This window comes from Halichondria panicea, chromosome 17 (genome assembly GCF_963675165.1).
Source record: "Halichondria panicea chromosome 17, odHalPani1.1, whole genome shotgun sequence".
Classification (NCBI taxonomy): Eukaryota; Metazoa; Porifera; class Demospongiae; order Suberitida; family Halichondriidae; genus Halichondria; species Halichondria panicea.
Window position 1 is genome coordinate 988,290 of NC_087393.1, and position 23,830 is coordinate 1,012,119.

General features: G+C 41.4%; 3 protein-coding genes and 4 long non-coding RNA genes across 7 annotated transcripts; 4 read left to right on the forward strand and 3 right to left on the reverse strand.

The window, feature by feature from the left end:
- Positions 1–224: 224 nt before the first annotated feature.
- LOC135351040 (uncharacterized) lies at positions 225–3,629 on the reverse strand. The gene is made up of 7 exons (XM_064549940.1): positions 3,106–3,629; positions 2,586–2,783; positions 2,189–2,239; positions 1,785–1,904; positions 1,182–1,385; positions 808–931; positions 225–461 (listed from the first exon to the last, which is right to left on the reverse strand). Exons 1-7 carry the CDS (start codon positions 3,500–3,502, stop codon positions 371–373), a joined length of 1,185 nt encoding a protein of 394 aa, XP_064406010.1. The 5' UTR covers positions 3,503–3,629; the 3' UTR covers positions 225–370.
- Positions 3,630–3,661: 32 nt separating this feature from the next.
- On the forward strand, positions 3,662–4,796 carry LOC135351047 (Parkinson disease protein 7 homolog). Its single transcript, XM_064549947.1, has 3 exons — positions 3,662–3,795; positions 3,949–4,311; positions 4,428–4,796. The coding sequence occupies exons 1-3, from the start codon at positions 3,775–3,777 to the stop codon at positions 4,641–4,643; spliced, it is 600 nt and encodes a 199-aa protein (XP_064406017.1). The 5' UTR covers positions 3,662–3,774; the 3' UTR covers positions 4,644–4,796.
- A 2,732-nt stretch (positions 4,797–7,528) lies between these two features.
- LOC135351033 (uncharacterized) lies at positions 7,529–13,105 on the reverse strand. Its single transcript, XM_064549932.1, has 2 exons — positions 12,558–13,105; positions 7,529–8,946 (listed from the first exon to the last, which is right to left on the reverse strand). The coding sequence occupies exons 1-2, from the start codon at positions 13,044–13,046 to the stop codon at positions 7,636–7,638; spliced, it is 1,800 nt and encodes a 599-aa protein (XP_064406002.1). The 5' UTR covers positions 13,047–13,105; the 3' UTR covers positions 7,529–7,635.
- On the forward strand, positions 10,656–12,165 carry LOC135351055 (uncharacterized). The gene is made up of 2 exons (XR_010399360.1): positions 10,656–11,913; positions 11,971–12,165. It is a non-coding gene; the product is annotated as an uncharacterized LOC135351055 (long non-coding RNA).
- Positions 13,106–14,228: 1,123 nt separating the features above from the next.
- LOC135351379 (uncharacterized) lies at positions 14,229–15,185 on the forward strand. Its single transcript, XR_010399450.1, has 3 exons — positions 14,229–14,389; positions 14,634–14,716; positions 14,768–15,185. It is a non-coding gene; the product is annotated as an uncharacterized LOC135351379 (long non-coding RNA).
- A 3,651-nt stretch (positions 15,186–18,836) lies between these two features.
- On the reverse strand, positions 18,837–19,804 carry LOC135351504 (uncharacterized). The gene is made up of 2 exons (XR_010399456.1): positions 19,199–19,804; positions 18,837–19,147 (listed from the first exon to the last, which is right to left on the reverse strand). It is a non-coding gene; the product is annotated as an uncharacterized LOC135351504 (long non-coding RNA).
- A 2,609-nt stretch (positions 19,805–22,413) lies between these two features.
- On the forward strand, positions 22,414–23,660 carry LOC135350845 (uncharacterized). Its single transcript, XR_010399301.1, has 3 exons — positions 22,414–22,789; positions 22,894–23,104; positions 23,227–23,660. It is a non-coding gene; the product is annotated as an uncharacterized LOC135350845 (long non-coding RNA).
- The last annotated feature ends 170 nt before the right edge of the window (positions 23,661–23,830 follow it).

A 23,830-nucleotide genomic window follows, 5' to 3' on the forward strand; every position in this document is an offset into this window, starting at 1 on the left:
AGAGTCTCTGTCTTGAAGCTGTGGTGGCAGGTACGTACGTGGGATGGACTATGTGGCTGCGGTGGCTGCCGCCAGCTAGCTCCACCCGGACCCCCATTCATGCAGTTGTTCAAAAAGGCAATGAATAAAAAAACTATGTTATTCATTGCCTACAGTATGTGTACATGAACTGGTTACGTTAGCCTCCTTCACGGGCCTTGGATTGTCAAAAGTACGGCCTGGGATCAAGGCTAGTTCACAATTGTCATGGCAACATGTTTACAGCATTAAAAACACAAGATAAACGCACATCATAATTTCTACGTTACATTTTACTGAAAAATATCCACATTATTGATAGCATGTTGTTTGAAAGTGCTGTCTTCATGGGCTACCGGAGCACGATAGTTGGGCGTGGTCTCCAAACATGAGATGGTTGTTCGTCGACACCGCTTCCCTCAAAAGTATTGGGCAGGCCAGCACTGCATGTGGGTGTGGATAGATAGACATGGATAAAAGGAATGAAAAATCAAGAGCACCCTTGGTAAGACTATAACACAGTATGACAGCAAGGCCATAGCAAGCGGTCAGACCACTTTTGGGAGCATAATGGTTTCCCGGCAATGGTTGTCAATATTGCAGTCGATTAGTTACAATTTTGGCCTGACCACTCTAAACTTGCTTGCTACGTCCCTGGACAGTACGATTTGCTTTTCGCAGAGAAGCTTAGTGTAGATCACTATACATGATTAGTATCAAGACCAAGTGGGTTCCTATAATAACACCTCTCCTCTTATTCACATAAAAAAACTAACAGACAACACTTACGGAGGTTTTCTGTGTCTCTTCCTGCCATGGTAACTGACGTGGGGGTAGCGATGATGAGCAAACAATGACATGCTCACAAAGAATATGATGATAAGCACCACCACTAACGGCAGGGAAATAGCAACTGTGTGTGTGTGTGTGTGTGTGTGTGGTGTGTGTGTGTGTGTGTGTGTGTGTGGGGGTGGGTGTTGGGGAGGTGTGTGTGTGTGTGTGTGTGTGTGTGTGTGTGTGTGTGTGTGTGTGTGTGGTGTGTGGGTGTGTGTGGTGTGTGTGTGTGTTGGTGGGTGTTGGGGTGTGGGGTGTGTATTCAATCTTGGATAGGGTTTACACTGTAGCTATCTTAAGGCCAGAGACTACATGCACACAAAACGTACGTGCAATTGTCCTTTCACGCTGTTCCTCCTCCTCCTCCTCAAGCTCCTCCTCCTGGAGGTTGGCCTCGTAGGCAATTTCGGCAAGTGGGCAAGCAAAGCACTCAGTTTCGCCATGCTCGTCCACATAGCGCACTGTATCTCGCAAACATTCAGTGCATCTGTTCGGGTTGCGGACACACCTCACACAGTTGGCTATCCCACAGGCTGTATGGAACAGAGACACAGAGTGGGTGATATATGGAATGTACAAAAGGATTATGTTCCTAGATATAGCAGCACATGCTGTACGGAATGGAGACAATACTAATAATGAGAATGCAAAATGCATAGCATTAAGTACGGGCTATAATTAATCTCTTCAAAAACATCATGCAATATCAGGGTTTTATCTAGTGGGGGGGGGGGGGGCAGGGATGAACCTTCCCCTCCCCCAAAATGTTGTAATCACATTAGTACTGTCTATGATGTAAACCAGATCTACTGTTATGCACTAGCATGTAATCGGGGGTGTGGTCAACAAATGTAGGAGTGGCCAAACATTTCGCAAACCTCCCCCCCCCAAACTTTGAACCTGTGCATTAGTTCAACCATTCTAACTCGTACCAAAGCAGATGTTACTCTCGTTGTTTCTTTCGTGCCCCGGCTCCAGCCTGCACGTAGCATCACATGAGCTGGGTAGTGGCTCTGGCTCTCCCCCTTCCTCGCACTCTACCTCAGCCTCAGCTAAAGGGGAGGAGTACAATACACAGTCACAGTATACAAGCACTATTATCAATATGAGGCGTGAGAATGGCTTTCAGAAGGTTTGCTTAAATCAAAAATATTTTATGGCCCAATTTCGACTTACTACTCCTCATTGACAGACGATTCATACGCAGGTGCATTCCTACGTACGTGGGTATAAAGCTCCGTATATGCACAGCTGCATTCAACGGCTTACACTTTATACGCTACACACTGCACACACACACACACACACACACGCACACTAGTAAATAGTGGCTTACCATTTGCAGCTGGGTATTCGTTCAAGTTTATAACTGACGGAGCAGCGCACTCTGTGAATGGAGGAGAGATAATAATTATAATGACAGCAAAACTTTATTGGCATCCGTTAAATTAAGGAAGTAAAACAGGATGTGCTTACAATACAGTGTGGCTTACTTCTTTACAAGTGTACAAAAAACTGTACATGCGTATATACCTGAATTTACGCTGAATAAAGCCTACAGCCAGTAGTTGCTCAAGGTATGGTAGATTTTTTACATGGACAGGTAAAGCAAATAGTCCTTTATAGTCTATACAAAACGTACTCGAGGCTTAGGGTACCATCCATCAGGCAGCAAACATTGGCTACAGCTGTGACTAATTATGTTCCCACAGCCACCGAACCAACTGACTCACCACAATAGTTGTACTCGTCATGGTTGATGGTGAATGCACTGACTGTGTTATCGAGAGGGGACACGGGACACTGGGTAGCACACTCTAGGGTATGCCCACTCTCGTAGCGACACTCCTCAGCCAGTCCGGACGTACAGGCGGTACACCTCGTACACTTACCAACAGTACCATAGCACCTCTCACACTCGGGCGCACATTCTGTGGGAGAGGGGGAGAATTATTAAGGTGTACGCAATTAGTCTGTGTGGGGGGAGTCGACATAAATTAATTATAATATGTAATTGGCCATATCCTCAACACCCATACAACTGACTTGGTATTATAATGTTATTGACTGCATCACAGGAAGTGTTGGTCATGCATGCACTGTCACTTTAACTTGGCCGGGACGATATCGATCCAATACACATATACGTACATATAGCTAAGTACGTATGCTCAACATAGTTGACATTATTTTCAGTGAATTTACAACATAAAGAATAAACAAAGTGTACACTACTTAACGTTATCTACTCACCATTGACACAGGACTGAGTGGCGGTGTTGTTACACTCCAGACACCCAGTCTCCATGTTCGTCCTGTCAAGTGACCCAGCCGTTGACTGAGCCACTAGAACATCCCCTCTACACTCAATCAGATATCTCAGATTAGCCTCTCCCGTCAATTCCCCCGAGGCTATGGCGGTTCTGAGAGCACCCTCCCCATCAAACGATATACAGTTCAGATAGACGGTGTAGTTCTTAGGGAATATCTCTTCAATAGAATGACGCAGATCTTCTAAGGGTCGGGCACATGGTGGAGTTGCTTTGGTCTCCACTGATTCACTACTGGTAGTCTCTCCCTCCTCGTGTTGTGCGTGTGAGGTGGTCAGTAGGAGCAAGCTGACAAAAACGCTGATCAGTAGCTTGCACATATTGGTACTGCATATACTTCAAGACAGTTAGCTCCTTAAGTTCTCACCGAGGTACGTAGGAAATGTTGTTTCCTTGTACTTTTTGTAGCAACAAGCTGTACTGTGAGGGCTGCATCCTGTACGTACATCTATCAGCCCCACCCCGTACCCCCTCCTCAGAGCAACTTTGACCTGCTAAATAAAGGGGCGTGGTTTACAGTCTGCTTGAAGTACGTCCCTGGATCCTCTAGCCTCTGCCTCTAGCCTCTGCCTCTAGCCTGAGCCTCTCCCACATGCACAGTAAAGATACTGGGGTAAGCATGCCTACTGATACTGACCCTATTTCTAACAGTTTTAAAAGAGCGGTACATTTAATTTGTAGCATAGTTCCATGTTTAAGTACTGACCTGGCACATGCTGCACTATACTATAGATCTACTCCTACAGTTCCTTAATTTTCCCTACAGATATTTGTCATGGAGAAGCGTGCTCTGGTGATCCTTGCCCCAGGGGCTGAAGAGATGGAGACAGTCATTAGCACCGATGTCCTCCGTCGCGCAAAGATTAATGTCACCCTCGCTGGACTGGACTCAGCCGAACCCGTTATTTGCAGCAGGAATGTATGCATTGTGCCCGACATGTCTCTGGACGACGCTGTATTGAGGGGCCCCTATGATATCGTGGTTTTGCCTGGGGGGCTTGGAGGCTCAAAACGATTGGCTGACTCGGAAAAAGTTAAGAGTGTCCTCATATCGCAGGAGTCTGCTGGAGGTTTTGTGGCTGCAGTCTGTGCTGCACCTAGTGCTCTACTCTCACATGGAATATCGAAGGTACAACTGACTAATAGATTTTTAATGGTGACATTGTATTTTTACAATTAGATCGTTCAATCAAGCATGAATATTACTTGTATATACGGGTATTACCATCACTTTTATCCTCCCAGGGCAAGCAGATTACCTCCCACCCCTGTGTGAAGAAAGAGCTGGAGGCTAGCGGACAGTACAGCTATTCTGAGGCTCGTGTAGTTAGAGACGGGACAGTGATCACCAGTCGAGGACCAGGCAGCTGTTTCGAGTTTGCTCTGGCCATTGTGACAGCTCTGGTGGGAGAGGAGGTTGCCAAGGAGATAGCTGGACCAATGATGTTGCCAACTGTTTAGCTTACTTTGAGTTGTCACACACCTGCTCAACTTTGTTAGTGGAATACGTTAATTCAAGCAGCCTATTAAATTCTCTTGAACTTCTATATTTTTTGTGGCATGCAAAAATGTATCGTGATAATTTAAATTCATAATTCATAATTTATAACATCACTTTGATCACAATATATTTGCACACTCAGTACAGTGGTTTTCCATACCTTTACAGGCTTATACTCCAAGAGCACTGCAACCACTATATGTAGTAGCCTATATAAGATGGCACAGTATACTGTGCCATCTTATATAGGCTACTGCAGACTTTCACACAACTCAAAGGGAATATGTACATACTCTACTTGCACAGCATTCAATCATCACTCCTACTCATTTATGCGATGCTCGAGGTCAACAAGCTGCTTCCGAAAAAATCCAGCAACTCCTTCCTGTTTGGATTTGATTCACTACATATATGCAGCAGTAGTTAGACCCGGATAAAATGTATGGATAGTAAGTACAGGCCCTCAGCTCCCTATCAAGTTTCATTGCAAAAATGAAGCAAGCAAGAAGTTAGCTGAGCTACCATCGCAATCACTTCAGTCAGAGTCGATGTACCGTATATACACCTGGAAAATTTGGGTGAATGAGCCATTTGAACAAACTTGGCGGTTTTTAATTTAACGTCTCTACAGCAATGACATTGTTTCCACCATTAATTGGCAGCTGCAATTTGGTAAAAATGTTCCAGGTATATAATTATAATAAGGGGTTTGGATTTTGCAGGCCACACATGGTATGGCGCTCCATTTGTTTCATTATTCAATAGTGAAAAATATTGTCAATGGCGAAATATGTTGACAATGATGTAATGGGATTGTCAATACTTGGGTTACCTATTGTCAATGATTATCCGATTCATTGTCAATAACTATCGTCATGTTTGTCAATAATTGGGTTGCCTGTTGTCAATGATTATCTGATTCATTGTCAATAATATTGTCATGTTTGTCAATAATTGTTGGAATTATTGTCAATAATTATCATCATTATTGTCAATGATTGCTCAATTTTATTGTCAATAATATCGTCATGTTTGTCAATAATTGTTGTCAATAATTATCATCATTATTGTCAATGATTGCTCAATTTTGTTGTCAACATTTATTGTCAATGATTGTTCAAAGTATTGCCAATAATTATTTACCCGTTTTTATTCAATGTCCCTGCTCCATTCCGGAATGGGTCACCATATTTTACTGCGCATGCGCATGAACTACCAAGAGCCACGTGGGAGGAGTTGACTCACTGTACACGTACACAAAAAGACCAGAGATTAAAGACTTACCGCAATTAACTCACGACCTCCCCAGAACACGTACTGCAGGAAGCTTTAGCAAGGGTCTTGAAATCGAATGGCAGCCAACGAGCAGGAAGCTCAGGTAAAATAACTCTGATATATATAAGCTTCCTGCAGTACGTGTTCTGGGGAGGTCGTGAGTTAATTGCAGTAAGTCTTTAATCTCTGGTCTTTTTGTGTACGTGTACAGTGAGTCAACTCCTGCCACGTGGCTCTTGGTAGTTCATGCGCATGCGCAGTAAAATATGGTGACCCATTCCGGAATGGAGCAGGGACATCGAATAAAAAGGGGTGAAAACATCATGATAATTATTGGCAATACTTTGAACAATCATTGACAATAAATGATGATAATTATTGACAATAAAATTGAGCAATCATTGACAATAATGATCATAATTATTGACAACAATTATTGACAAACATGACGATATTATTGACAATGAATCAGATAATCATTGACAACAGGCAACCCAATTATTGACAACATCACGATAGTTTATTGACAATGAATCAGATAATTATTGACAATAGGCACCCAATTATTGACAATCACATTACATCATTGTCAACATATTTCGCCATTGACAATATTTTTCACTATTGAATAATGAAACAAATGGAGCGCCATATAGCTTATTAGTAGGAAAAAAGCTTGATGCAAATTCACCAAGTTTTGTGGCCTGTTCAAAAAAGAGCTCTCATCCTCAGGTAGTCGCTGCTATTGATACAGTCGCTGATATTGCTTGATGGCACTGCTGCAGAGCTGTCAGCTACAGCCACTCCACTACTGACAAACAAAATAGCCAGTAATTTAAACAATGCACTGCATCTCTCACTCCTGCTGTGCAAATACTGATTTACAGTACCGGTATCTACTGACTCTATTAATGTAGCAGAGTTTGCTATAAAAATACTTGATTTACCAGAATAAAAATATGATCATCATACCGTATAGCTGGTAATTTTCGTGGGGTAAAATATTCGTGGTTTTCGTGGTTGGAGGTCTGACCACGAATATTTTACCCACGAATGAAGCGACCTTGCCTACCTTTACCTACAATCCAAGCAGCAACCACGAAAATATTATCCACGAAATGTCTCATTGCTGAACCACGAATATTTTGTCCCCCGAAAATTACCCGCTATACGGTAATTATATATACATGCTAGTAGCCTCGATTCCAGGCCGCCCTCTGGTGAGAGGGGCTGGGATCGAGGCTAACATGCTAGCTACTTTGAGGTTAATTAGAGACGACAGTGATCACATGCACCACTGTAGGCCTTGCTCAAAATTTTGCCTATTAGTCTAGTCTCCAAGTGTCATGCATTTTACCTAGTCTTTCCCATTAGTCTCAAAATCATCAAGAGAATTATACTGCAACATCGCAGACACTTCTATATATAATCTTCTAAAGAACTATTATTGGTGAAAGAAATCTTTAAATTTGCCATTCGTTGCTAACTCTTCACACACTTGCTCAACTTTGTTTTTCTAACAACCTACTTGTATATTGAATTTCCAAATTTTTTTGTGGCATGCAAAATGTAGTATTTTGTAACATCACCTTGATCACACAAAAATTAATTAATTATTCAGTTACATTCACGCTCAATGTGGAAGTAGAAAATAAAGCTTAGGATCATAATTATTCACTAACTCTTCTCTTTTTTTTTTAGGAGAGGGGTAGTTTCACTAGTAGTAGTACTACTAGCCTTAAGTTTGTCCCCACGTCCATTTCTCTTGATCTTCTGGACAATTCCTTCTTCCATTAACTGGAAAATTTGAGTCATATGTTCCTCTATTCTGTTCCTTATAACTGTATCATTGTTATCTTTTCCAATGCATTGCATAATCCTTGTCCAGAATATCCCTGAGATTGACGCAAAGAGAGAGGGGATGAGAGCCGCAAGGAAGGTCAGTATGCCGCGATTGTTTCGGTACTCCTGGTTCAAAGTTATATAGATGTACATGAATGAAACAAAAACACCAATACCAGCGGCCAGTACACAAACCAAAGCAATAAGGAGAAAAAAGTAACATAAACATACACACCATGTGATATTATTGTTTTTCTGTACAATTTTTGGCTGATCGTCCATACCATTTTCTGGTTGTTGTTCTTCCAAAGAGCTGAAGGTTGGTGTTGGATTATTTTGTGCTTTTGTTTGTGCGTTTTTCGGTGTTGCAATACGGTCGGTCGGACCTCTTGCTGGTGGTAGTGTTTTGTGGAAAACTTTAAGGATCACAGCAAAGAATGATATCAGTGCAAAGAGGCTTGTAACGTACAAGAGAAGAAGTGAGCCGGTTTCCACAGGAGCAGCTATGGCTCCAATGAACATATAAATAGAATTGAAAAGTGCAAGTTGAGTGAACAACGTTACAGCAAAAATAGCAAAACCATGAAGGAAGATCTTTCCACATATCAAACCAGTATTCTTACAGTCCCGAAAGCCAAAACAGTTTATATTATGCCAAGAATTTTCAATACTGTTGAACCGAAAAACAACAACTATTGCTGTTCCGATGTCTGCCGCAAGAAAAATTCCCATACCAATAGCCATCAGGATAAAAGCTGTGTAGATATCACTATAGTGTGTAGGTGGCGTTGTCAAGCCATTGATAAGAGCCAAGATATTGCAGAAGATTAACAATAGAATAATCGGCACAATCAATACAAGAGTTGCCCAGACAAAGTATCGTAGATTTTGTTCAGTCATTTTTCTTTTAAATCGTTCATACATACTAGCCAATAGCAAAGGAATGGAAAACACACTTGATATCTCCAACAGTCCAAAGGCAATACACAACAGTGTCCTTAAACGCAAGAAGTTGGGAACTTCATCAAATATACAGTAGTCACTGGGATTGCTTGAATTAAAAACGTACACTGAGTATCCACTTTCAATTGTCGAGTCAATTCCCTTTGTTATCACAGAATTACGATGTATAGCATACGTGAGAAGCTGCAGTAGTGTGGTGTGGAATAAGATAAACCCTTTTAAACTAGAGCACTAAAGTGCAAACCCTCGGCTGGTGACATGACATGATTATAAAGAAACCAGAAGAGTTATATAATGCAGTGCATGTAGTGATGAATAATTATCATGTATGACTTATTGAACTGTGTAGCACAGCAACTCAGGAGCTAAACCAGACTGGAGGCATGCTAAAACATTTGAGAACAGGATATTTATATGCACTGTAGACTAGGATCACAGCAAAGAAGCCTGGAGTCTCATGCAGAGAAGTATGGCTCCTGGAGTAGGATCCCAGAGTCACAGAGACAAACCAGACACAATTCTAGCTTTCTATTCTTTTCCACAAACAATCAGTAATTATTGGCTTATGTTTCGAATAATAACCGCACCTAATTATAATGGTTTATGTTTCAAATAATAGCCGCGTTTAGTAGTAGAAGAGGAAGAGGGATATTGGTACGGAAGTACCCTCGTGTAACATCCATGTTACCCGCGGTTTAATCGAGGCTGTGTCAACAAGCTAAAGCTGTAGATGGGCGTGGTCCGGCTAGGCCAAGCTGATGGCCTATTTCTAGTTCTACACACAGTGTACCACAAGCATATATGCTCAGTCTGTGCAACTCACTCATATTTAAAGGTCTATACCTATTTTAGCAGTTATAACCAGCACACTTACATGTTTTAGCAATACAAGACTATAAATAGCAGCTGTTTGCCTAAAACTTTCCTTCTTCTATCTATGCTGGAATGTCCCTTTTTACTGGGTGTGCATGGTCAGTCATTAGCAAGTACAACACATGGCTCACAGACTGGGCGTGTTGAAAAAGATTATGTCTCGAGAAAACACAATTTTCTTATTTTGAGCGAGTTACCCAGCAAAATAGCCTCGTTTATAGGGCGTAACACGGATAGTTTTCGAGGTTTTACTGCAGATTCAATGTAAAGTGAACTGCTTCCGTTACCAATCCCTCTTACTCTTCTATCTATGGTAGTACGCAAAAAGCTTCTTAGGTTTAGCTCGCCTTTTCTGCGAAACAAAGACTTCTTTGCAAAATCTGCCAAATTTTAAGCCTTAGTTTTAATGCTACAAGTTTCCCTACGTACAAATTGTGATACCTAAATCACCAGGTAAGCCAAACTGAGCGACAGACACACACACACACACAGACAGACTGACAGACTACTGTAACCGAGGCCGCCTATACGCGCCTCGGGTTAATAATTGAATTAAGTCTATTTGAGTTGAGCCCCAGAAGTTATGTCAAGTATGTTATAGTTATTGACTGGTTGACTAGTAATTATGGCTTATAACCAACCAATGCCGAGGGCGTAGCCCGAGGCTGAGGTTGGTTATAAACCATAATTACTAGGCAACCAGTCAACAACTGATTTATTTACTGCAAAAACAGCAAAACAGTCATTTGAACATCAATGGAGACAGTCAAGCTTGCTCTCCCAGCCACTTGTGCCTCAGAATATGCAGTTAGAACAGTTACAGCTGTCAAATATAAGAGCTAGCTACTTCTCCAAGCAGCTAGATTCTACTGGAAGCCATAAACTTTGACCAGACCCGCCCACCAATATCAGCAGCTGTCGTTTTGCATTGCACAAGTCTACGTCTACCAACACTGCACTGTACTTAGCCTCGGTCCCAGGCCGATTTTTCTTTAATAGAACTAAGCGTTCAATTGGAGACGGATCAGCCTGGGGTCGAGGCTACACTGTACTGTACTCCTCTACCTCTGGCCACAGCTAGCCTTGACTAGAAACACAGAGCAAGAATTGAACTGCAGTGTTTCAGGCCTCATGAACATGTAATAAGTAGCTTAGACTGCTAGCTAGCTCAGGTCAATATGACAATAGCACAAAACATAGTCTACAAAAACTTTTGTGTGCTGTATTGCTATTTTACTGTGTACAAATTGTCAAGATGATTCAAAAGTTGAATAGTGCTTGTAGGAAGTAAAAATATGAGCCATATTCCATACTTCCCTGGGGGAAGTAAAATATGGCTCATATTCACTGGAAATCACCTTGGATACGGAGTGAATCAGTAAATAAATATAATTATAGCTCATTTAGGCTGTAATAAATTATGGTTGGCAAGTATGCCAGAGACTTTATAACTTGTTGAAGCGTAATAGAAGAGCTTTTCAAAGAATCCGATGGTATAATTATGAAACTTCGAAATTGAGTAAACTATGACAAGTTATGACAACGTTATGGAGGCTCAACTCAACTCAAAATTAATATACTTTAGTGTATACATATTTAAGCCGCTCAATGTATATAGCTATACCTACCGTATCAAGAGTACATGAAGGGAGTAAGCAAACTATTCTATATACACACCATATAATAATATTATGTTGTTCTCTCTATGTCCAAACACTTGTATACTAAACGGTGTGGGTTAATTGACATGACCATGTATGGCTAAGGCACGCGGGCTATGAATGTGGTAGAGTAATAATGTAGCATTAGTAGCTGCATCTTGACAAGGAAATGTCTACAATAATCAAAAACTCTACCACATGTGCTTGTGCAATACATGTACCGTATAGCGGGAAATTTTCACGGGTGCTATTTGGCTCCAGAGCCCTCAGTAGAAATTTTTGTGGGTTCTAATATTCGCCTTTCAATGCCACCCACCAATAACTTCGCATATGAAATACTGGTGCGTGGCTAGTTAATTTTAGCGTATATTGCTCTGCTCTCGAAAGACGCGAAATTGCACCTCTCATGAATCCTATAGGCCCTCTTAACTATCCTCAAACTGCTCTAACATTAATTTTTGCGGTCTGATTCTTTTTTCTAGCCGTTGTCAAGGCATTTACACAAATTTGAGTACTATTATTGTAGCTCATCAGCATAATTATTCTTTTGCAGGTAGGCCTTCCTAACCACTCCAAGTGAACTAGCTGTCTGAATCTTAATACCGGTCCGAAATAGGTATGTAATTTCATACAATGCGTTCACAACTTATAATATTTTTCACCATTATTTTAGCTATGAAGTACAAGTTCAAAGGACTGTAGTAAAGACTCATAATTAACTGGATACATGCATGCAAGTTTTGCAAACACTTCTGAACACTTTTGTTTCATTTTCAGTTACTATAATTATGCTATAGCGCTATATAGACTCGTCATTATTTTTGTTATTGTTTATTGTTTTATGAGATTGAAATGGTGTTAATTGGAATGATTAATAACACGTGTCAAAATGACCCGCTAGAAGTGGGTCAAATCGACACACCTTCAATTTGACACACGTGTATGTCATTTGGAGGGACAATCAAATGACACGCGTGTCAGTGTTGAAACAACCCACTTGTTTTTACAGTGTAACCACACTGTTTGAGTGTGGTTGTATATAGAGCCACTTGAGATGTGGGTGTTTTATACACACATGCATGGTATGCAGAAAGTCAGACACAACAATTTATACCTAAATTTATACCTACAAAATATCCCATGTACGCTTGCACCAAAGGCTGAAACTAATTAACAATTTAATCCGCGAAACGTTTCTTTTATAGATCTATATATACCCTCGAAATATACCCACAATACGGTGCAAACTTTAGCACTTACATTAGCTGTCAGATTGTTGAGTAGATGATGACCAGTGCTGTTAGTCACTTTGCAATAGTCACTTGGTCCTGAATCTGGGTTAGTTACATTGTCATCACTTGAAAAGCCACAAATCGGGTCAAGAGTAATATCTGTGCAACGTGTCTTGACGTTGTAAGCAAATAGTGAGAGATAATGAAGTAAGTCACTGCGAATCAGCATCAAGACAGACGAGTCAAGCCATTGATAGGTCACTGTATCGTTAGAGTTAATAAAGTGGTAGGTGACATTAATCGAAATACTCGCTTGTTTATTAGTAGGAAAGAAAGCTCGATGCAAATTCACCAAGTTTTGTGACCTGTTCAGAAGAGATTTTTCAATCTTCAGGTAATCGCTGCTATCGATACAGTCGCTGATTTTGCTTGAAGGCACTGCTGCAGAGCTGTCAGCTGCTGTAGCCACTCCACTGCTGACAAACAAAATAGCTAGTAATATATCAATGCACTGCATCTCTTCACTGCAAATACTGCTTTACACTACCTGCATGTAGAATTATAGTCACAGGATCACATGTTTGCTATAAAAACTAGATTTACTATATCAACAATCTTAATTAAATTACTGTGGGGACCCTTAAGGCTGTGTACAGCTTGCATAGACCTATAGTCTCCAATCCAGGCCCATTAAAATAAGGCCTGGTATACCTATTGCATGGGTAATAGTGCACATGCGCTTCAATTACCTAGTACTACGATTGTAAAACCTTAGCGTATTTTAATCGACCTGGAATTGAGGCTACTCACTATAGCTATAATAAAGGTCATGCAATCAGTAAAAATCGTCTCAATCCGAGGCTAGCATATATAGACCTTGCAAAATACTAGATGCATGCTAGCATAATTATGAGACTAATGTAGTTACTATATATGCATGCACTGCATGAACACTGAGAATTATGCCAGCCTATAATAATTGTATAAATTATACCCGCATAAAAAAGATCAAAATGTAGAGAACCATCTATCTGATCAACAGCAGGTACTATTGTTTCAACTGTTGAAGCTGATCAAGTCCCAATGGCTTTGTTTTACTAGATCAATCAATCTTGCTGGTTGACCCTCACAGGCTTCAGAAACACTATCACATTCACCACAGCAATGTGTGTATGCTTTTCTTTGTGTTTGTCACAGTACATTGTCTTTATGCTCAAACTCTTACTCACACATTTAGTACTTGAACAAGGTCTTGGTTCTACCCTCTCTCCAGCTCCACTCAGTGTGGTTTTAATTCAGTGCAGCATTTGCATTCTTCAGACCTGCATGCAGGTAGACATTGTAGCACAGTGAAAATAATGCATGAAAACTATAACTATAACTATAGGGTGTATGCCATAGTATTATTATATTCACAGGAGTGCTTATGTACTCCTGATATTCACAAATTAATGTGACAATCAAGAGTTCATAATGAACTCTTGGTACAATTAAAAATCCCGCACATGCGCACAAAAGGAATCCCCAGGGAATTTCCCCCTTGGTCTAAGTCAGCATCTTGGTGGGCTAGCCTCGATCCCAGGCCGAGTTTTCGCTTTTATAACGGTTAGGCGAACAACTGGGCCTGGTACTAGTTGTCTGCGCATGCGTCAGTCGTTCGTATTCTGACGAATGGATATTCTCGTTCACTTTCGTGACATTTATATTCTTGTACTATCGTGTACTAGAAGTCAGTTCCCGTTTTATCATTATTGGAATCGATTGGAATGGCTCTTAGTTGAAGCTTCTCTCTTCTCTGAAGCTTATTCTGAAGACTGAACAACAAGGGAAGAGGTATAAAGCTTTGTCAAGCTTGTTAAGGTCAGATATTTTTGTGTGGGCCCTATGGCTATGCTATCAAGTGTTGTTCATGTTTGGCAAGATCTACCGGTACGTAGGTAGACTATATATAGTTTCATCATTAATATGGTGGATCAAGTGAAGAGTGTGAGCTAGAGAACTTGGTGCTGCCATCATCAGCTCGTCGACAATGACACTATAACCGAGAAATTTAATATGTATAGATCTACACATAATTATTTAAAATGTCTACTTCTCTGTACAGGATCTAGGAGCAATGGCTAATATCCAGCTATCCCAACAGTGCTCCTCTTGGCTATACTAACGGACGAGACTGGACAGTTTGAGGTAAGGGTTTAACCGTCTTTGGTTTCTTTTAATATTGTCCTATACTCACAGGACTGGAGTATGACCTGCTCATTCGAGCGTTGCTGGGTAGCTCAGAGACATCAAGAGAATCTATGTTTTCTCAAGCAAAATTTAACTGAGTTACGAGTTGGGGCCTAGAATCACAGAGGTCCAGCAGCCTGCTAAATCTTTTTGAAATGTAATTTGAAGGCATTCAATCATCCTGAAGTTGCCCTGGGTCACTGTAATTGTGCTGCAGCACAACTGGAAACTCCCCAGGCCTTTGTGAAGCAGCTCCCTATGTGCATCTTTTGTGTACTCACTCTGTGCATTTTCTGTGTACAAATTTCTATTATTGATTTATTAAATATTTTTGCCGACCACAAATATACAATGAAAATTTGACGCATGCGCAGACAACTAGTACCAGGCCCAGTTGTTTGCCTAACCGTTATAAAAGCGAAAACTCGGCCTGGGATCGAGGCTACTTGGTGGGCGTGTTGTGATAAAGCTAGTTGACTGCACTGACTGTACTGATAGACTAAGGCTGTGTGAACATCGGGAGATGACCTATGGAGTTTAAATTGCTAATCACTGCTCTGTTAATGCTCTCAATCTTCTGTACAAAAGCTGACCAAAGTATAGGATCAGGGGCGTAGGCAGGAATTTGAGGAAGAGGGGCTAGGGTGTGAAGGAGCGCCGAAAATTTTCGGCGACCGGAAACCACACCTCCTAATTAATGACTGATTTCCGGGAATAGTTGTTGTACCAGGAGTGTCTGGTTGTGTACGATTTATGATAGCCTCGATTCCAAGCCGCTGAGAAAGACGGCCTGGTATACACTGTTTACGCATGCGCCAGAATTACCCAGAATCTGGGTAATCGTAAATTGCAGTATATTTATCAGTATTCTTATTCCGCATTAGCTTGTAAAACATTGATATCCGTTTCATTTATAATGATGTCATTGAAAAAAGAAAGTTGTGTAATGGCTGCTACCTTCTCTTCTGCTCTCGCGTACGCGTTATCCTGTGTTGGAAAACCAGGTCTAGTCTTGAAAGACAAGCAGCTGGAGGCGTTGAAGTGTCTGTACGCTGGTGTTTATGTGGGTACCGTACCGACCGGCTATGGCAAGTCCCAGAGAGCAAGTCCATCTGCTTTCCAGACACTCCCTTTCTTGATTGATGTGAAGCTTGACAGGACCAGTGCACCTCTCTCTGAAAGAAGTGTTGTGATGGTGATTTCTCCTCTTGTTTCTCTGAGTGAAGCCATCTTTAAAGTGTTGGTGTGTCTGTTCGACGTTCAGTGCCATTCTCTCTGGAAGGAAGTATTGTTGTGACATTTGCCGAAAATTGGTCACAGAGTAAGTACGTGGTATCTGATCCGAGAACTGTGTGGCCTGAATGTGTTTACAATCCGAGGGACTTGTGTGTATCCGATCCGAGGGACTTGTTGCTTGAGTGTGTATCCGGACTTGTTGCTTGAGTGTGTATTAATGGATAGTGCGCTCAATGGTAAATCTATTGTGTAAATCAATAAGTAGTCCTCACATTATGTTACGTCACAGCCACTGTACTTATCCACATTTATTTTTTACCCACAGGTTTAACTAATTTCTTATGAGATTAACTTGTCGCCTGAGTGTGTATCCGATCCGAGCCTCAAGTTAATGAATAAATCTACAGAGCTGATGTTTTGCTTAGCTGTCTCTGTCTACAGTATATACAGAGAGGTAGCCTCTCCTTTTCTGTTCTTTATCACAATAAAATAAAATACTGTTTTAACGTTCAATGAGTAAAATACGGTAAATAATAAATTAATTGTCCACCCACACGCCAACAGTAAATACCAGGCCCACTATTCAAGGGGCTGGAGTCGAGGCTAGATTTATGATGTTACAATAATTATTTTGTTGTTAATATGCATGAAACATTGCTAATATTTACAGTGCTAACTACATGTACAATGTATATGATAATGTAGCTGATCAGTTACTTTGCTGGCTCTTCATCAGTACTCAGGCTGGCAGTACTAGAGGCTAGAGCTTGGCAAACTGGCACTAGAGCTTGGCAAGTTGGCACTAGATCTTGGCCTTGACTCACGCTTGAGAAATAATGGTCCAGTTTCTGCGACATAGTTGCTGCTCTCAATCAACCTCTGTGGTAGATTATTGATCAGTTGCACAGTGCATTGCGATGTGCAAGAAATAGTTTATAGCCACACCTGTTTCAATTAAATGGTGCATGCTAGCCAGCTAGCTAGCTAGCTTAGTTACACTGAAGAATCAAAGTTACTAGTATAGTATAGAGCTAGCTCTTGGACATGCTGTTTGTCTGCCACTAATCTATACCTGTAATTCCCAGGCTCAGTGAAGACAGTCATCAGAGAAGGTGGGGCTCTTAGTGTGGTTTTTGCAGAGGAAGGGGGGGCTCCAGCCCCCAAAGCCCTGCCCCTCCCAGGGGCGTAGGCAGGAATTTGAGGAAGGGGGGGCTGAGCTGTTCGCGCCAGAAACTACTTGGCGCGGAGCGCCGAAAATTCCGGTGACCGGAAGCCACACCCCCTAATTAATGACTCATTGCGCATGTGCAAGAAATAGCCACACCTTGCTTCAATTAATAATACTGCTAAAGCTAGCTAGCTTAGTTGCACCAGAGATACAAAAGAAAGGGGATTGGAAACGACCGCCCACGCCCTATGTAAAAGGACTGACATCCGGTGAAGCACTCCGTGTAATTATTGCGCTCGCAAATAATTACATGGAAAAGTTTTGTATCCCTGGTTTCTAGCTCTCCTATCCACTAGAGATCACTCAGGGCCTGGGAGATACTTGAGAGAAGTAAGCTTATACCACTGACAAGCTCTAAGTCCGTTGTCTTTACTCTGTTTCCAATTTTTTTGAGTTTAGCTTGAATTACTCTATGTCAACTTTTCTCTGTCCCTCCTGTGAAGTCAAAACAGCAAAGGACATTGCTTGACTTGGTTATTATGTATCTAAGTGCTACATAGAATGGCTTTATGCTATAAATAAGCTGTACTGTTCATAAACGTTTGCAGTATAGTCCTTCAAACTGCTTTAGTATACTTTTAGACACACCACGGGCCTGTCCCTCCTACGACTTCATAGTAAAGGCTATTTCTTCTTGCATAGCATTTATTTGTCTAGTAATAGTGGCTGCATGGCTTAGTCGACTTTTTAGAGCTAAATTCTCTTTACTTTTTAGAAAAATCAACATTAAAGATTATCAATTTCACTGCTATGTACAGCACATTGTAGAGCAGTCAAGACAGGTAATGAGCATGCTGACTATAAATATAATCCTTTGTAGTTTTAGTCACGCCCTATAACACGGAATGCTTCACGCAAAAATTTCGTAAAAATTTCGTTTCCAATCCCCTTTCTTTTGTATCTCTGGTCAAACTCACATATGAACTTTGTTCTGCACAGTCAGCAAAGTCAAGTGGGCACACGCCCACAAGCATAGTGACAAAGCCACAAGCCACGGCACGTTAGGGACAGAACATACACGTACACAGGGCTATATCAGAGTCTGAGACAGTGTATCAATTAAGGCTGCAGGGCCGTAGCCACCAGTCAGGTTAGTCAGGTTTCAACCTGACCACTTTTTCTGAGGTGAATAGGCAATGGTCGTCACTACAGTAAACACATAATGGACAAAAAATGCAAGTGAACTTCTTCTGCAGTGCAAAACATGCAAGCATGCTAGAACTATAAGTGATCAAGACTATTAGTCTACATGCTATCATTGCTATGGCGAGAGAGAATCCCTTCCAAGTCTTTCAGACCAAGCTCACCATCCAGCTAACCATTTTTTGTTCCCCAAGCGATCATTTGGAAAGTCCAAACCAGTTTTGTGGTCTTGCCAAATACAACTTTGCTGTTTCTCCATCATGATAAGAATCAAGATGTTGTGTTCTGTAACATTAATTTTGTGTTAGGGCTAAGCTTTAAAGCTGAACAGAATCTAGTCCAGCAGTATAGCTAGCCTCGATCCCAGGCCGAGTTTTCGCTTTTATAACGGTTAGGCGAACAACTGGGCCTGGTACTAGTTGTCTGCGCATGCGTCAAATTTTCATTGTATATTTGTGGTCGGCAAAAATATTTAATAAATCAATAATAGAAATTTGTACACAGAAAATGCACAGAGTGAGTACACAAAAGATGCACATAGGGAGCTGCTTCACAAAGGCCTGGGGAGTTGCCAGTTGTGCTGCAGCACAATTACAGTGACCCAGGGCAACTTCAGGATGATTGAATGCCTTCAAATTACGTTTCAAAAAGATTTAGCAGGCTGCTGGACTTCTGTGATTCTAGGCCCCAACTCGTAACTCAGTTAAATTTTGCTTGAGAAAACATAGATGATGTCTCTGAGCTACCCAGCAACGCTCGAATGAGCAGGTCATACTCCAGTCCTGTGAGTATAGGACAATATTAAAAGAAACCAAAGACGGTTAAACCCTTACCTCAAACTGTCCAGTCTCGTCTGTTAGTATAGCCAAGAGGAGCACTGTTGGGATAGCTGGATATTAGCCATTGCTCCTGTACAGAGAAGTAGACATTTTAAATACGTGTAGATCTATACATATTAAATTTCTCGGTTATAGTGTCATTGTTGACGAGCTGATAATGGCAGCACCAAGTTCTCTAGCTCACACTTTCACTTGATCCACCATATTAATGATAAAACTATAGTCTACCTACGTACCGGTAGATCTTGCCAAACATGAACAATACTTGATAGCATAGCCATAGGGCCCACACAAAAATATCTGACCTTTAACAAGCTTGACAAAGCTTTATACCTCTTCCCTTGTTGTTCAGTCTTCAGAATAAGCTTCAGAGAAGAGAGAAGCTTCAGCTAAGAGCCATTCCAATCGATTCCAATAATGATAAAACGGGAACTGACTTCTAGTACACGATAGTACAAGAATATAAATGTCACGAAAGTGAACGAGAATATCCATTCGTCAGAATCTGACGAACGACTGACGCATGCGCAGACAACTAGTACCAGGCCCAGTTGTTCGCCTAACCGTTATAAAAGCGAAAACTCGGCCTGGGATCGAGGCTACAGAGTATAGCCAGTAGAGAAGGGGCGTTACCAACGATACCGAACTTTTTTTTTTTTTTTTTTTTACGATACCGAAAATGGGCGTGCCCCAAAAATTCGGCGTGCTACGCACGCCGATTTCTTAACAACCTGACCACTCTAAAGTTGGTGGCTGCGGCCCTGAGGCTAGGAGTTGAAAGCCTACGAGAAAAACACTGAGCTTGAAGCCATTATTGCACAGAGCTAGAGGGTCATGAAACCATGGTCGAAGGTCACATTCACTTAAATGAGCATTTAGGCTGTTAATTTCGACAAGGTGTTCCAAAGGTCCTGTTGCTAGTCTGGAGAGTTCTAGTATTACATCCTTACAACTCTCTCCATGAATTAACCTACGTCGCCTTCTGTCTGGGGCTAATCCTTTCTACTACAGTAGTAACAATCGAATCCATGCTGCCGTGGCGGTTAGCTATAATGATATTCATGTAGACTATCATTTTATTCACACTTGTGGTCAATTAAATGTCCAAGAAATTCCTGGACACACTTGAACCAAACCTCAATGTGAGTTTGACCAGACTCAAGCTTTTAGGTTGAGGCGGGTATTCGAGACTAACCCCTCAGGCTGCCTTCACCATCGCCTCAAGCAACCCCCTAACCTCACAGTCCGATCGCGAGCCCACCAGTTACACTTTCCCCAACCACCCTCTCTCTCCCGGATGTAGACGCCATAATTATTTCACGATGTCGTGAGCTGCCTATATTATTCGAAGAGCAAGATTCGCTGGTTGGTATTTTTATTTCTCTGAACAATGCGATCGGATTCATGTGCTTTGAAGACGTTGGAAAAGAGCTAGTGCACCAGACAACACATATAATGACATTCCCACATCTCCATTCCATTCCCGATACAGCTCCGGCTGGTCAACCACCATACTCACTTTAGAAAGACTTTATTTAGATCACCCCACAAGATTTTTATGAATGTACATCAGTTTTACATCTTATTTTTTAATTGTACAATGTCATAAATGCACGCCAATAACAAATTTGGTTAACAGCATAAAAACATAAAAACAATGCCACATGATCATAGATATTTTACAGTGCACATTAAAATAAAATAAAAAAAATACAATTTTACAAAACTAGCAAAGAAGAGACTGGTCTAGCTCCTGTAAGTTAGTACAAATGAAAAGTATACTATTGTAGTACAGTAGACTCGTTAATCCGGTCACCCTTGGGACCAGGCAGCTTGGCCGGAATAGCGAGGTGGCTGTAGCTCAGGAAATAGCCGCGGCTTAAAAACAACCTTACCTCGAATCTAATGACTACTTTTGCGGTTCTTGTCTCGAGGATAATGTAGGATAGTATTGAGTACAGAGTGCACTATCTCTATTGACTGGGAGTGAATAGTGAATCATTTGTTCTCTATTTAAGTGTAATTCAATTTTATTTGATAAACCACACCCAAAACGTCATATCCGGCCGTAATACACGTATAAAATTACATTGAAAACCTTGTTTGGGACTAGCCTCCTTCGCAGCCTTTCCTTTTTCTGTTCTTTGTCACAGAAGAGAAAATTGGAGGAACAAAGAAAGAAAGAAGGAAGCAACTAAGAAAAAGGAGAGCCTGCCTTGCTAAGTCGCGTGATCCCCTACTGACGTAGACAAATTTTAACGAGCGTGGGCGAGAGAAAACCTCAATAACTGTCCTCCCACACAGTACTTGGAGCGCATTTACCAGGAACATAATCTGGTACAGTAGTACAGTGCAGTAGAGTCAGCCTTCGTGAGACCTTTAGTCAGTAGAGGAAGTATGAAAGACTAGAGTAGAGTAGACTATACTGCTGTAATAATTATATCTACTAATCAAGTGGGTCTGTTCTAAACTCAGGAAAAAAAACTGAGCTAAATTTAGATATTTAGTCTCTTTACTCTTTAGTCTTTACTAGGTAAGCCCTCGTCTACGATGTCTCCACGCTTGATTCTGGCTTACTATCTACTAATAGCTTTTATTTAGAGTTTGCAATGCGTAGGCATGCTGTAGCTTTTTGCTCTGTCAGGCTCCGCCCAGCTAGTGATTGCCCACGTTCATTTTCACTCGTCTACCACTCGTCTACCGTCACGCGACTTAGCAAGGCAGGCTCTCCTTTTTCTTAGTCTCTTCCTTCTTTCTTTCTTTGTTCCTCCAATTTGTCCCGTATTTTATCTTATTGAACTACAGTGACAAAGAACAGAAAAAGGAGAGGCTGCAAAGGAGGCTAGTTTGGGACAGCCAGCACTGGCCGGTGTCAGAGGAATGAATGACTCCCCGGTGGGAGTGACCCCCCGGTCATTCCTGCCTAAGGTGTGGGTGACTCCCCTTTGCGCATGTTTGTTCCCGCCAATGTGACCTGTTTCCATCGATGTAATTCGGTATATAGTAGCAGGAGTACATGCATTCATGCACTCCAATGCATGTACTCCTCATAGTAGAGAAGGAAGAGCCATGCAGGATGAAGAAGAGCAAGGTTAGTAGTAGCAAGGTAGAAATGAAGCAAGTGTTCATCCTGTAGTATAGACAGCAAGTGACAGCTGGAATGTAGACCTATACATAATAGTTATAGGCTGAGTCCAAGGTCTCTATGGGGTTTTGAGACCCGAAGGCCCGAGGCTGTAGCATCTTGAGCGTAGTGAGGGTGCTACTAAGCGCCTAAGGGTTGGTTGAAAATGGTAGCCTCTATAAATAACAAGAAGCACACCAAAGCTGCTGATGCAGCTGACTGGAGGATACGTGTGCGCAGCGATGAGGAGAAATCAAGAATCCTCGAAGATTGCCATGCCAGACGCTTCCTCCTCTCACAAGCCAGACGTCCCCTCTTCTCACAAGCCAGATGCCCTCTCCTCTCACAAGCCAGATGCTCCCTCCTCTCGCAAGCGAGACGCCCCCTTCTATCGTTAAGCTGCATCCTCTATGGAGCCACCTTTGAAGAAGCAAAGGACTACTCAGTCTGTAACAAGAAAGGTATATAGTTATATATACTTGTTAACAGGAGCTATCGTTAATTACAATTATTATTATGTGCACACTATACCGTTCATTATAATTATTGTGTGCACATTCGACAGAATTCAAGCTACTGGGTGAAGGATTTGGACCTGAGAACGGGAGACAAGGATGTAATTCTTGCTGAGAGTGGGATGCTTTCTGACCGTCATATGTATGCTGCCCACAAACTAATGAGAATGCAATTTCCAAATATTGAAGGCTGCATGCTACTCTACTCTTCTGGTTCAGAAGATGTCCTTTCATGCAGTCACTAGTATAGTGAAGCCACAGGTATAATTTCTACTTAGAACTTAATTTAATAGTAGTATTATTATAATTATAGTATACATAATTATACCTCATCCTTGGCCGTATAATTATAATATTATTATAATTATATCATACTCGTGCAGATATTCTTTGTAACAGAGAGGCATCACTGGATTGCGACAGCACTCATCAAGGGGGAACTTTTCCTCTTTGATAGCTGCTTCCAATATGGGAAAGAACTGGAGCCAAGTGCTGAGCTGCAAATCGCACAAATGTATAAGCCTTTAATAGCCCGCACAATGGGCTAGCTGTTACTGTCTGTGGCCTCCATTCAACAGCAGAGCAGTGGCAGTAACAACTGTGGTTTGTTTGCAATTGCCGCTGCATACCACGCATTGCAAGGAGACAATCTGGATACCATCACCCTAAATGAAGACAAAATGAGGCCACATGCACCTTGTGCGTTGCTTTGAAAATGAGAAACTCAGAAGATTTCCAAAGTCAAAAGATGTTAGTAGCCGCAAGAGACCAGAAAGATTTTCCAGCATATATAGTAATTACGATATACTGCCCTTGTCTCCGCCCTGACTGTTATGATGAAATGGTCCAGTGTGATATACGTGTAATGTGTGGTATCATTATAAATGTGTTCGTATTAAAGTATCTCCACTTGGAGATTGGTTCTGTCCTATATATATATAATTATAGTTGTAGATCTAAATAGAATTTTTTAGCATTTCGTTATCT

Bases quoted from the DNA above. Each gene is read 5' to 3' on its own strand.
- LOC135351033 (XM_064549932.1), bottom strand. From the start codon at position 13,046: ATGCAGTGCATTGATATATTACTAGCTATTTTGTTTGTCAGCAGTGGA. The intron at 8,947-12,557 runs GTAAGTGCTAAA...ACACTACTGCAG, and splicing joins TCAACAATCTGACAGCTAAT to CTTCTCACGTATGCTATACA.
- LOC135351040 (XM_064549940.1), bottom strand. From the start codon at position 3,502: ATGTGCAAGCTACTGATCAGCGTTTTTGTCAGCTTGCTCCTACTGACC. The intron at 1,905-2,188 runs GTAAGCCACTAT...CCTCCCCTTTAG, and splicing joins CGAATACCCAGCTGCAAATG to CTGAGGCTGAGGTAGAGTGC. The intron at 1,386-1,784 runs GTACGAGTTAGA...TGTTCCATACAG, and splicing joins CGAGAGTAACATCTGCTTTG to CCTGTGGGATAGCCAACTGT.
- LOC135351047 (XM_064549947.1), top strand. From the start codon at position 3,775: ATGCACAGTAAAGATACTGGG. The intron at 3,796-3,948 runs GTAAGCATGCCT...TTTTCCCTACAG, and splicing joins TGCACAGTAAAGATACTGGG to ATATTTGTCATGGAGAAGCG. The intron at 4,312-4,427 runs GTACAACTGACT...TTATCCTCCCAG, and splicing joins TCTCACATGGAATATCGAAG to GGCAAGCAGATTACCTCCCA.